Raw genomic sequence first — 14,454 nt, 5'->3', positions numbered from 1 at the left:
CCCCAGGACTCGCCACTCCTGCAGCGGCCTTGGGGGCTTGTGCAGAGCCCTCACATGGCACAGAGCAGCAGGGGGCAGTGGAGATCACTCCCTGCTGGCAGGAGCTGTGAGTTGTCTTCGTTTTTTTCTTTTTCTTAAAGGACCGGAGCTGGCTGGGTGGGGCAGCTGTGGAGGGGTTAGGGGACTTGTGCAGATCCCCCATGCAGTGGGGGACAGCAGGTATCGCCCCCCACCCAGCAGCACCCAGTGAGTTGGGGATTTTTTTTAACAAGTGCAGGAAGCTGGGGCAGGTAGAGATTGCAGGGCTGGGAGAGCGGGTAGGAGATGGGCCTGGCCTGAGTGACTTGGAGATTCGGCTAAATCAAATTGGGACAGCGATTTGAAACACCAAATCAAATCACTGTCCCCCAAATCAGCCAAATCCAAAGCAAATCCTAGCTGCTTCACACAGGCCTATTGGAAAGCATTCTCCTTTGGAGTGTTTGTATGTCTAACCTCCTTTGTCTACTGTGATTTTGACTTTTTACAATAATCTCATAGCACTTTATGGAGAGGGGTAAACTACCATTTTTTTTACCTTTTGAGCAAGTCTTCAGTTTGTTGCTTCAATCTTGCCCTGACCTTCTACAAGATTATAAATCAGTTTTGTCATCATCTAGTAGCAGGTAGCACTACTACTAATTTGTGTTACCACTTTGCCTAAATTGAAAGCAATGTTTATTTAGTATGGGGTAGAAAAATAGAAAATGCAAACAAAAATATTGATTAAAATAAATGTACAGCTGGACTAGGACACTTCAAAGAGACTGAAGCAATTTAATCATGGCCTTGTAAGTATGTGCATAGAAGATAACACTGCCCTCAGAAGTTTCAGTAGAACAGATGTTTCGGTGGTACCCTACCCTCCTTTAACTCCTGTACAACCATGTTGCAAAAGCCCAGGTAGTAGTTCTAATTATGCCAGCATAGAATAGCTTATGCTGGTATAATTTACTTTACTTGCTGTATTAGTATATGCTGTACCAGCAAAAAACATGTTTAATGTTGGTGCAGTGAAGGGAGTTTTGCTAGTAGACTTATGCTGGCAGATCTTAGTGTAAAGCAGCTCATATAGAAGATCCCTTGCACCAAGGGGCTCTTTAAGTAATTGAACAGAAGAGATAAGATCCAGAGGACAGAATTTAAGTCAGCAAAGTTCAAACTGGAAGTTAGATGGAAATCTTTGTGTGTAATTGACCACTGGACAGATTATCAAAGGATGTGGTAAACTTGGAGTCATCTTGTTTGTCCTTCTGAAAGTGGGTCCTCCTAATCCAAAGGCAAATTGGTTTGGTTTGATGCACAGGTTATTGGATAAAATTCCATGGCTTGTGCTATGCTGGAGGATACTCAGGGTGTTCACATTGGTTTCTTCTGGCCTTTAAATCTGTGACAAAGCTAGATTCTGAGCTTAGTTACTGTGTATATTGGATAATCAATATGAAACTTGCACCTTACAAAGTCCTTGGTCAATCATTGTGATACCAAGTTCATTTGTTTGTCAGTGGTAAAGCAAGACCAGACATCCTTCAATTCTGTTCCAACCTTTGTGCTTTCATATTAGTGTGGCTTTGAGAAACTAGCATTTTCATTGACCGGTTATAATACTTTATCATTTAATCCAATACCAAAAGAATGGCATTTGGATGTTGGAACATATTTGATTAGGTTTATTATTCCTTTCTGCTCTGTAAATAATCTGTATTTTACAGTTTGCATATATAACCTTTTTCATATAGAAATTCTTTATTTGTCCAAGAGATTAATACATTGGAATCTTACTGTGATTGGGCCTGAACTTCAGACCTTCTCCCCATGCTGGATTCTCACCAACCTCCGTCAGCCTCTCTTGCTTGCCCACCACATCTTGCTGGTTTGATTTTCTTTGGGGAGGTTTGGTAAAGGTCTGCCTGGCAGGGTCACAGTTCTTTTGCAGGGCTCCACCTTCCCTATATCTTGCCCCTTTCAGGCCTGTGATGGTTTAGAATGGGGATGCCTATCCAGGTACACTCTCTGGACTCCTCTGGATTCTGTAGTCTGCTGTTCACAGATTTGTATTTCTTCTGCTGAATTCCTTTCCACCTGAAACTTAGGAACTCATTTAGCAGATCCTTGGACCAGCTTATTTCTTATTTTCCTGGCCTTTTGTTTCACCATACTTCAGGCTTTTCAAATGTAACTCCCTTGGAGATGCTGAGGTAAAGGTGGCAGAACTGTTTCTAATCACAAATCAGTCTCCTCTGTGCAGCTGTTTCCCAGCTGTAATTAATTTCACACTGATAAAGTAAATCACGGTTTATTCCTTAATCAGACACAAATCCACTAAAATTTTATGACATAATCCCTTTTTCTTCAGGTACTATATTATACATCAGTTAGGATGCACCAGTCAATCCTGCACTATTCCCCTGCTCTTTCTGTGGCTTACTGGGCAAATCTCTCCTTTGCCTCCTCTTGCCTTGGCTTAGTTCTAATCCCCACCATTCCCGTCACGGTCCATCCTTCCCTTGCTTAGCTGGTCTCTGCCATCTGTCCTGGGGAGTGTCTCCCTCCTTGCCTTTCTGAAAAGTGGCTGAAGTGACCAACACAGCCCTGGTGTTTGCTTTACTTATCTTTTGCAGCAGCAGTTTGGATCTGCGTTTGGATCCAGGCCTTGGTGACTTTGGTTTGGCAGCCTCGGTCTTCTTCCTGCCCCCAGATGATACAGCTCCTGGCTCGGCTGGTTTCTCTCCACTCTGGGGGACGCTGAACACCAAGCCCCCATCCGGCATCTCTTTTAAATGGCCCACTCTACTTTTTGGGCCAATCAGAGCAGGCTCCCTGGGGCACGTGGTTTTGTGTCCTTGGGCCTGCCCACCTTCGGGTCCCCCCTGCCCCCGGGCCCTCTTTCCCAGTGCACCAGGGGTGTGCTGCTCTCCCAGCCCTGCCTTGGTAAGTCCTGCGCTGGCTTGACTGGTGTTGCATGTCCCTAGCAGGGGCTTGACTCCAGTTCCTGCTGCACTTACCTCTTTGTGTGCGTCTCAGCACAGCTGGTCTTTATATCAGTTTTTCTTGTATCTTAACAGAAGCTTCACAGTAGAGATTTACTGTTTCCTGTCTGGAAAAGTAAAGATGGTGGAAAATTTCAACATAGTGCTTTCCATAAACAAGTTGATTTCACATGGCTGGCAAGATACTATATCAGCTGTCTTTGCAAATTGGTTCCTTCTCTCTAGAACTTGCTATGTAAGAGCTGTTGTAATTGTGTCAGTCTGTAAATCAGAATTTAAGGTCGTTTATGCTGCCGTGATTCTAAACATTAGTTTCGTAATGAATATTCTTTCTGTGCCTTGGCAGGCGAAAGCACTACAAAATAATTTCTTGGTTAACTATCTAGAGGTTATGTACTACTGACGCTCTATATGTTACACAGTTCCTGCTAAAATAGTTACTTTTTCTGGCTGAAATTAACTTCATCTAAGCATACGGGTGTTTTGTGCATCATGAATGCTGAGCCTTGCAAACTAAAATATTTGAACCAAAGTCTGAGGCAGCATTAGATAAAAATATTCACACTTCAGAATCTATGCTGCTTGCTGGATTTTCCATATAGCCCTCTGAAGGTTCAGGTGTTTTTTAAATGATCTCATCTTTTTTCTTGGCACTTGACAACAATTTTCCTGAAGAGGGCTCTCAAATACTGAATTTTTGCAAATATTTTCTTCTCTGGGTTTATTTGCAGGGAAAAAAAAGTCTTTCTTCCCTAACTTACTTTCTTTCAGAGCAGCCTGTCAGTTTCTTTCATGATAAACTCCAGAATTCTTCTTGTTGATTATTAAACTCTTGGCTTACTATCATTAGTGCCAGTGAGCCCCTCATTTTGTATGTCTGCTTAATATTCCATTACAGTCAGTTAGCATTGGTTTTCAAATTTTGTAATTCTCTTTCAGGTTGAAAATAATCTAGTATTATGTACCCAAATAGAATGAGCTACTATTGATACTCTTTCAAAATAAAAGCCTATTTGCTTATTTCTCAGTTTTGATTTCTTCTTATTTTATAACACAGAGCTTTTTCTTTAACATTTAAAACTAAAGGCTATTTTTTTCAATAACTTTGGAGAATGGACTAAAAGCAGGGAAACCACAGTTCAGGTTCTCTTTGAGTTTATAAAGTCATTTCTAGGTATTGATGCTTCTGAGATCGTCAAGATCATATAAAATTCAGAGAGCTGCAATGCAAAACTATCTCTGAACTCCTGTTACTGCAGATTTGTTTTTCTAGGTACTCTTAACACAATTTATATTTTTTCCAAAGGTTGAATATGAAGTGCTAATAAAGTATAAATCAAAATGCTTCAGGGTTGTTGGTTATAGCTATGTTGAACTAAGGGCATAGGCAGACACAAGGTTCTTTGGGTAAATGTGATATCTTTTATTAGACCGACTAAATAGTTGGAAAAACTGTTCTTTGCAACTTTTTGGGCAAAAACACCCTTCTTCAGGCATGGGGAGAGCCTGCTAGTGTTTATATTCTCTCCTGGGTAGAATAGAAGCTTAAGCCAATATGCAAAATGCAAGTCTGTGAAAATGCAAATGTGTGGTAGGGAAGATTAGAGGGGATGAGAGTTAATAGGTACAAGACAGGTAGGTGGGATTGAAGGCAGGAAGAGGGGAATGTTGACCTGGTGATTGAGTGTAGTTGGTAAAATGTAGAGAGGTTACTTGGGGTTATCCAATGGCAGACAGTTTATAATGTGCAATAAATGCAATGTCTGTATTTAGTCCATAATTTTTTGTATCCTGTAGGTTTATGAGGTGAAGCTTAGGCTTGTCTACGAAAGGTGTTTTGTAGGCTCATCTACAAAAGGAGCCCTACCCCCTGCTTCCTGGCGAAGTCCTAGCAGCTGCATGTGGTGGCAGGGAGCAGGGAAGTCTGCTGGCTCTATCACATGGGGCTTCTCCAACTGTGGTGTGCAAGTGCTGGGAGCTGCACATGCGCCACAGGAAGCCCTGCCTGATAGAGGCGGGCTGGTCTGGCTCCATTCCTTGCTGCCACATGCAGCTCCCAGGAACCATGCACTGCCATAGCGGCAGTGTGTGCACAGGGCAACAAACACCCCAAAGGCCTGCTGCTGCCAGTGGTGGGAGCTGTGCGTCATTGGGTGTGGGAGATGGTCCTCACACCCCACAAACTCACACCCTGCCCACCCAAGCTCCATGCTCCCACTGCCCCCCGGGGTGTGGGCTCCGTGCTTCTACCACCCCAGCCCCATACCCTGCTCTCCTGCCCAGCTGCAGACCTGCCCCCCCCCACTTCCAGCCCCTGCCACTTCCCTACCTGCTGCCCCGGAGCAAGCACTACAGCAAGGACAGGAAGAAGAGCCACTGGAGGCTGGGGAAGCTGAGCAGGTCCCCCCAGTGGTTTCAGCAGCGGCAGCAGCAGACCCACCCAGAAGCTGTGCGCGCTGGCTGGGCTGGCCTTTCTGTGCATGAGGATCAGAGCAAGGTGTGTGGGCTGGGCAGGGTACATTTAATTGGTGGGTGCCCATGGACTGGATGAAATTGCCTGGTGTGCCAGGTTCGGCCTGTGGGTCTGCCTCTGCAATAGATGCTTTGATTACAACATTAGGCTAATACAAATGATTAATCCAAATTAATTTTCTTTTATTATGGTACTATACCAGAGTCTGTCACTAGTATTTGTTGAAAGCTAGTTGTCTTTTATATTGGAATGAGTAGCATGGATATAAAATACAGAACAATGGACTAGCTTACTACAACTGTTCCACTATTGTCAGACCTCACAGCATGTCACTAACAAGTTTTCTTGCTTTGTATTGATTATTTAATTTGTGTATAGTTCTAAATACAGTCCTGTCCTTAAGGTTAAAAACTTCTAATGCTGTTTTACACACTTGTGATGTTAACCAACCCACATTCTTTAGTACACTATATGACCATATTATTTTTGCAATATGATGCTTATCCTGAAACATTTTTTTGTGTGATGAATCTCCATTTCTTGCCCTTCAGTGTGTTCTTATCTAAAAATATCTGGGTAAATTACTTATTCCCTAGCATATTTCAGAATAGTTCCAAATGGCACGGTATGAGAAGGAAAGTCTATGCACCTACAAATATTTGTTCTTTCCATCAACATTAGAAAGAGCAAGTTTTCTGAACTAAGTGAGGTGCACAGACATAAGCACAATAGACTTATTCATGTAACCCAAAAATTTTAAAATGGCATGTATCATGTTTTCCTTATAAGGTCAGAAGGCCAATAGCTGTTTTAGTTATGCAGTTTACTTCATTGCACACTTTTATGAACTACCTCAATGTCATCAAGACGCTTGCTTTTCATTTATATGATAAAATTTGCTGAACCTGCAGGGTCTGAAAGTTCATCTTTAAGCTCACCATTGTCAATGCTGAAAGGCTTGTGTCCGCAGCATTGACAGTGGTAACTTTGGTAAGGCAGGGACTGAAAGGACTCAAAACTCCACTAGATCTACAGATTACTGGAACTGCATCAAACTGCAAAATCTTCACTATTTAAAAACATCAGTCCCAATGGATTGATAGAGTAAAACATTCAGTGACTCAGTAAGCACATTATAGCAAATGTTCCTGAGAACTCTTGATCAGTAGCTAAAACAGAGCTTAAATCCATATCTTAAAATAATTTCTTAACAAGGAAAGTTCAATTCCAGAAGCTCATAAAGTTGACTGAATACACTGAGTTGCTACATGCAGAAAATGACAGATTAGATGTCTCTGATTTCGGAGAAGTATAAAAATAGTCCAGGAACTACCACATGAATGCAGGGAAGCAGCTTGTGTTGTGTTTGCTGGTAAATAATGACATGTAGCACATGCTCTAAAACTGAAGGCCAGATGAATGCTTTTGACTTGTATGCTTAGCGTATAATAATCCTCATTCTGGTGTGTTACTTTTGTATGTGATTTTGTTCAGAATATGCCTTATTTATGCAAATATAAGATGCCATTTTTTTCCCAGTTGGCATGGGGAAAAAAGTCCTTCAGCTTATATTCACATACCAGCAACCTCCCTCTCACCCCCCCCCCCGCAATTAAATACACTATATCATTAAACTGCTGCTAGAAACAGCATGTGCTCAGTCATGGAAACCAACTATGAAGTTAACTGAATGTAGACCACAATAAGCGTGCCCATAAAACACTTAGCCCACATTGGGAAAAACACTGTTTGTTTTTTTTTCTCTTTTGGAAAATATCTATTGATGGATTGATTTCATAGATTGTTAGGGCCTTGAATGGACCTTGTAGAATATCAGGTCCAGTCTCCCTGTACTAGGCAGGAAAAAATTACTGGAGTCAAGTGACCCCATTGAGGTGACTGTCCAGTCTCCTTTTGAAGATTTCCAAGGTAGGTGACTGCACCACCACTGGAGGAAGTTTATTCCACAGTCTGGACACCCTAACTGTGAAGGAGGTTTTCCTGGAATTGAGCCTGAAGCGGCTTTCCAGGAATTTGTATCCATTGCTCCTGATCTTTCCTAGGGGTGCCCCAGTGGACAGCTGTTCACCGAGTTCTTGATGTACTCCCCGGATGTAGCAGTAAGCCTCTACAAAGTCCCCTCTCAGCCTTCTCTTCTGTAGACTGAAGAGGCCCAAGTCCCTCAGCCTTCCCTCGTATGGCTTATCTTGCAAATCCCTGATCATATGGGTGACTCTTCTCTGGACTATCTCAAGTTTTTCCACATTCTTGTTGAAGTGTGGCACCCAGAACTAGATGCACCAGTCCAAGCATGGATCTCTGAGGGACACCACTGGCCACCTCTTGCCAGGACGAGACAGATCTGTTCATGAGAACTCTCTGGGTCCTACCATGCAACCAGTTTTCCACCCACTAACTGTTGAGCAGGTGAGCCCACAATCTTCCAGTTTATCCACAAGGATATCATGGGATACTAGATGAAACACCTTTTGGAAGTCTAGGTATATAATACCAACCTTCGCTCCCATGTCTGGGTGGCAAGAGACCTGTTCATAGAAGGGGATGAGATTGGTAAGACATGACCTACCCACGACAAAGCCATGCTGTCTGTCGTTCAGAATCTTACTCTCAACAAGTGTATTGCACATAGATTCTTTAGTAAGTTTTTCCAGGATTTTCCGTGGGATGGAGGTTAGTTTAACTGGCCTATAGTTGCCTGGGTCCTCTCCCTTCCCCTTCTTGAAGATGGGCACAAAGTTCCAATCCTCAGGGATCTCCCCTGTGTGCCACAATTTCTGAAGGAGTTGTGCCAGGGGTTCTGCAGTGACCTCAGCCAGCTCCATCAGCACTCTCTCGGGTGAAGGCCATCTGGTTCCTGCTGACGTATAAATGTCTAGCTTTTCTAGTTGGTTTTGCACCAGCTCAGCATTCACAGTGGGAAGGCTATCATTCCCATCATGCCCTCTGTGATCTTTATCTCGCTTGTCTTTCCCCTTGGCTCGGTGAAATACTGAAGCAAAGTGGGCGTTCAGGAGTTCAGTTTTTTTCCTGAGGTTCCATTACCAGCTGTCCTGAGGTGTTAAGCAGAGGCAACATGCTTCCATTTGTTTTCCTTCAGATCCCTACATACCTAAAGAAGGATTTCTTATTATCCTTGACTCCCTTTGGCTAACTTAAATTCAGTTGCCGCTTTAGCTTTCCTAATCATTTCCCCACTAGTGCGGACCACTGTTGTATAGTCCTCTTTGAGGACTGTCCCTAGCTTCCACTGTGCATATGCCTCTTTTTTCTTTTGCAAGAGGACCGCAATGTCCCTATTGAGCCAGGAGGGCTTGCCAGCTGTTCTGCTACCTTTCCTCTTCATGGGAATGGTTTTCTTTTGTGCTTCGAGAATCATGTCCTTGAGGAACGACCACTCTTTTTGCACCCCGTTCGCTTTTCGTCCCTGGTCCTGCATTGCCTCCACTACTAGTGCCCTGGGCCTGTTGAAGTCAGCATTTTTGAAGCCCAGGACTTCAATCCTGCCAGTTGATTTGTCAGCCGTGCAGTGAACAGTGAACCTGATGAGCTCATGGCTGCTGTCGCCCAGGCTACCCTTCATGTTCGAGCTATACACCAGATCATCTCCTTTGGCCAAGACCAAGTCTAGGAGAGCAGTACCTCTGGTTGGCTCTTGCACTTCCTGGGTTAGAAAGAGCTCCTTGATTACAGTTGAGAAGCTACATGACCGATCTGTCCTAACTGAGAGTTCGTCTCAACCTGTGTCTGGGTAATTGAAGTCACCCATGACAACCAAGTCCCTTGCATGTGTGGCCTCTGTCAGTTCTTGAGAGAACTCCAGATCCAGCTCCTCCCCTTGGCTCAGTGGCCTGTAGTAAATGGCCACACTTAGGTCCCTCTCACCTTGCCCCCCCTCCCCCAACGAAGCTTAACCCAGAGGGTTTCAAGCTGCTTATCTTTGGAGTCAATGTCAGCCTCAGCGAGGTGTACTGCTCCCTCACATAGAGAGCTTCCCAGCTGCCTTTTCTCCCTGCTCAGTCCCTTCTGTGCAGGGGTATAGCTCTCTACGGCTATGCTCCAGTCATGCGAGGAGTCCCACCAGGTTTCCGTGAACCCTACCAGGTCATATTGCCCCACTAGAGAACAGGAGGGCTGGCTCCTCCTGCTTGTTCCTCATGCTCCTGGCATTAGTGTACAGGCAGCTGAGGCCCCCCGACACCCTCAATTTCTTGAGATGCTGTGGGAGAACCGTTCCATTAGCATTTTCAGAAACAGTTACCTTAGTGTCCTCCACGTGGGAGCTTTCCTGTGTGCCAGTCCCCAGGCATGCTCCACTTGGAGTTTCCCCATCCCCCAGCAAAGGGGATCAATCGTCCCACTCCAGACAGTCCCTAACATGCATGCACCACTATACCATCAACTCCCCATCACAATAAGTGCATCCATTGCTATCACCTTTACCTGTTACAATCATGTCAAACCGTCTCTGATCCTTCTGCCCCCCCCGCTCCGCCCCAAGCCCTCTGTTCCTTTTTGTAGTACCTCTGTGTCTCACTCAGTCCCATTTTGACAGAGTCTTTGACTGAGAGATTTGTGTACTTGTATATAAGCGGGTTCCTGGTCTTCAACAGGGCATTCCTGAAGCAGGAGGCTAACTAGTTCAAGTGTGTTATCAGGGTCCCCTGCCCCTTGATCAAGTGCCTGAACAGCGCTGCCTCTGTGGTCAATGTGTTGACCCCTTTCACCATCACAAGGAGTAAAATTACTCTCCTCTACACCTCTTGGCATATGGGCAGTACCAAAGGAGGTGGTCAATTTGTTTCTGCCTTCCAACAGCAGGTTTGGCCGGGGCAGTTCAGCAGACTTTTCTGCCCCTCTCTGTTTCTCAGTACCCACATGGAGAGTGCCTGGAAGGTACTTGCCTGTTCAAGTCCCTGTTTTCCTTCTGCAGGTCCTTGTAGAAGACTTGTTTCCACACAGCCTTGCTCCTATGCTGGGGAGCACATCTATGTTCGACTTTCTGTCCCTTGCTCTTAGCACCTGTTGTATCTTATGGTGGCTATTTCTGGGTTGTTGGGCCTTCTTTGTAGCTCATACCCTTCTTGTTACCCTTGGAGTAAGAAGATGGAGGTGGTGACAGAGCAGATGGAGTGGAACCCCCTGAGCCCAAGGAAATGGAACAGTGACTGGCACAAATAGCACTGAGAGAGAGGTCCCTCTTTTCCCCCACCTCCAAGAGAAAGGAGCCTAAAGTCCAGAATGACCCTGGTAGGCTGGGGAAAAACCTGAACCTAAGCCTGAGCAAAGAATGAAAAAGGCAAGGTGGTAGCTGCTCCCCCCTCCTTCTCACAGCATTTGTAATGGGGACACAAACAGCCCGTGAATGTGAGAACTTTAGCAAAGAAAGAAAAATGGGGCATTTTTCAGCAATGTTTCGACCACCAACAACGAGACATCATTTGTCTCCAAGAAGGCAGCCTCCCCAGCTTCAAAACTTACACTTTAGGCAGAGAGAACTGACATTTTGTTGCGTGATGGGCTATTGAAAGTGTTGTACAGCTGTGCACTGACAGAAACACATGGCTTCAGAGCACTTATGAAGTGTCCATTCATGTGACAGATTAACCCTCATTACAATTCACCGTAGCCCCCACTCCCAGCACTGCTACCACCTGCCCCAAGCACAGCCCCAGCCCAACCCCCCACTAGGAAGAGCCTGGCACCACCCTGGCCCCAGCCTGCAGTGGCAGCCTGCTCTGCTCTGTGCACAGATCTGGGGCACACGCCCCCATGCCTTCCCAGGGTGCTTGTAGTGGCGGGAGCCGCCTCCCCCCTGCACCCTCTGAACGAACCACTCATGACTCTGTCCTGGCTGTGCAGCCCCTGCCCTGTCCCTGCCTCAATAATAATCATAATAACTTTGTTATACAGAAACAAGTTTATGCAAACACTTCATTAAGAGCTGCAATATTGTTTCCTATTATGTACTAATCCAGCAGCATACCAGGCCCAAACTGTTGTGGCATAACTATGATCTATATATTTAAAGCATATATTTATAATACATTTGATATTTATTAGTGTAGCCTGTCTTATATCACATAATTGTCACATTAAAAACAAGAAAGAAATATAAAGGGGTACATGAGCTGAAACTTGGAGACAGAAGGGGTACACTTGTTAAATCATGCTCAAAACCCTTAAACTATATGATAAGGTGATGTTTCAAGGTGGCGGTGATGAGTGCATGGGCATGTGGGAATGCAGGTGCCTGGTGCGGTCTTTGTCACAGGACTGAGAATGATGCAACTGTAAAATGTGTTTTGGACTGTCAGATGAACCATAGCTGTCACAAGACAGGTTGTTAGAGGTACAGTTAGACATATATCTATAGACAGATATATCAATAAACATTTTTGCAAAAAAAAAGAGAGCATAGTTTGTATTCAGTCTTTGGGTCAGATCAAGTGAGACTGGAGGCATCTGAACCCCAAAGCCTCTGGGCCTAGTAGGATGCCTGCCTAGATCTGGAGAGTTTCCAAAGCTCTAGACCGATGAGTCTGAAAGGGAGGATACTTGCCCTATGGTAGAGCCACACAGACTTGGTGATTGAGCTCTGCTCAATTACATTTTGGAATTTGACTATTGGGCTTTGCCCAACTGAATCTGGAACTGATTTGGTCCTTGAAATGAAATGAAAAAAAATGTTTGTACTAGGTTCAGAAGTGTGTTTATGTAGTACCTGTACTAAAACGTGCAGCAGTTTGCAACAAGTTAAAATGCATGCATAGGTACCTGTAGTTATTTGCATATATGCAAATGGACAAGGGCATGTTTATTTCAAAGTCCAGTTTTTTGGCCTCTTGCATTTTAAATTAACAAGGGGGGGGAAGTGGGGAGCAGATAGTTGCTTCAGGTCTGGGTCAGAACTGGAGTCAGACCCACAGTTATCTCCTGCCCCGCCCTTACCCCTTACTGTCATGTGCAGTTCATTCCTGCATTGTGCTTGGGAGGAACAGAGCTGGAGCAATGTCTGACAGTAATGGGTGAGGGTGATGGCAGGAAAGCTACAGGGCAAGGGGAGAGCAGAGAGTATTTTCCATATATAGAATCTAATTATTAGGGAGTTATCTTACATTCAGGGTCATCTTATATTTGAGTAAATACAGGAGCAAACATTTTTCATTGTATACTCAGGATTTTAGGAATAGGTGAATATCCAACCAGCAGAACTTCAAGGAAAGAGATAGGAGGAGGCATTTATGAATTTTTAGCATCTGGCTTTTTTATAGTTAACTGTTAATTCAAAATGTAAGTTAGCAGAGGCTAACATGTTCATCGTAAGGAAGTTTCATGTGTTAGCAAGGCAGTGGGCACCTATACATGTGCAGAGAGGCTGCTCTGACATGCTGTAATTTCAGTGTGTTAGAACAGATTCTAATTTGTAGCTGCTGTCTCCAGCAGACTCCAGCACCTCATGTATTAGCATGTGGGGGTGCTTGTTCGATGATCTTTAGTTAAAGCACCCCTGCTGCCATTTTTCAGCACAGGGATGCTAATACATGAGATGCTCTGGGTGCTTTAATTAAAGTGGTGACTTCCCTTCCCCTCCCCACCCAAAAAAAAAAAAAAAAGTGTATAAATGCCTGTTACGGTCACTGACCTTATACCATTTGGTTGTCCACTTTTTTAAGCTGAAGACTGAAAGCCTAACTTTAGAAGCACCTCCATTGTCATTTTCCACAAGCTTTTTATTTGATAGCTGAAGTAGCTTTATACACAGAACCTAAATGTAGCTAAAGGAGATCCAACTAGGGTCTTGCAGTTAGTTCTACATAAGCTATGCATGTGCACGGGTCTCTTCTCTCTCCATGAGGCTTAAATTCCAGTGCCTCTCAATTTTCCCTTCTTCACAATAACAGTGAGGCTTAGAGGCCCTGCAGAATATCCATAGAGGACAGAGTGTAATTTAAACTTAATCTTCCCTGTATCCTAATGAGCAGCTTGGAAGAATGCTAGTAATATTCATTCTCTTTAAGGGTAAAAAGCTTGTTATGTTTTGCACTTATGTAAGTTTTTGTATGAATTTAACAGTTTTTGGGGAAAAGATTGTTTCCTTGCTATTCAGTAAGTTAATAAAGGAATTATAAATATTTGGTGCCTGGCCCTCACTTTGGTAGTGGGTAGGTGGCCTCCTGTGTGGTAATTTGTGTTTTTTTTCTCCTCTTTCTATTAGTTACTATGTGGGCGTCCTGTTGTAACTGGTTTTGTTTGGATGGACAACCTGAAGAGATGCAGCAGCAGCCACAACAGGGTCCCAGATCCCAGGCATATTCCAACCCAGGTTACAGCTCCTACCCTTCTCCTACAGGTTCTGAACAGAGTTGCAAAGGATGTGGGGCACACTTTGAAAATTCATCTAGGAAGGTAAGTAGTGAACACTAGGGCTGTGCGAAACAGCACCACTCCACTTCGACTTCTGTTTTGACGTTTCAACAGAACAGTGTTTCATTTCGAGTTCTGTTTCATTTAGTTGAAATTTTCACTGTTTCGACGCTGTTTTGATGTTTTGCCCGTAGGCTATAATGGAGAATCATGAAAATGCCTGAAACGTTGTCATTTCTTGCCTGATTCAGATGAACCTTGCAAGGATGGTTGCCCCTTCTGAGGGCATGAAACCTGCCAAGTTTCAAGGAGATAGGTGCAGAGGTTTCTGGGAAACTGCATTTCAAGGTGTTGACAAGCAAAACTCCTGTCACTTGCCAGCAGCGGCAGCCTCCTATCATCCAGCCCACAGATCTGGGGGCCTGCACCCCCAGGGGGGCTGTGGGGCTGTTCTGGACTCCTTCTGGGGGTGCGGGCCGCCAGTATACTTGCTGGATGGTATGGGGCTGGTTCTGCCATCTGAGGCCAGTGGCAGCACCAATCTTACTGGAGCTGGGTGCGGGCTGC

At 44.5% G+C, this 14,454-nt stretch overlaps 1 protein-coding gene across 1 annotated transcript in view; it reads left to right on the top strand.

The window, feature by feature from the left end:
- The window catches only part of RFFL (ring finger and FYVE like domain containing E3 ubiquitin protein ligase), a 78,405-nt gene that overhangs the window by 37,286 nt on the left and 26,665 nt on the right, over positions 1-14,454 (top strand). The window contains exon 2 of the mRNA XM_019545355.1: positions 13,739-13,929. Within this exon, the coding sequence (XP_019400900.1) occupies positions 13,739-13,929 (191 nt within the window). The remainder of the gene's footprint in view (positions 1-13,738; positions 13,930-14,454) is intronic.

Source organism: Crocodylus porosus, unplaced genomic scaffold, assembly GCF_001723895.1.
Source record: "Crocodylus porosus isolate Cpor-Errol unplaced genomic scaffold, CroPor_comp1, whole genome shotgun sequence".
Lineage (NCBI taxonomy): Eukaryota > Metazoa > Chordata > Crocodylia > Crocodylidae > Crocodylus > Crocodylus porosus.
This window is presented reverse-complemented; position numbering and strand designations above follow the sequence as displayed.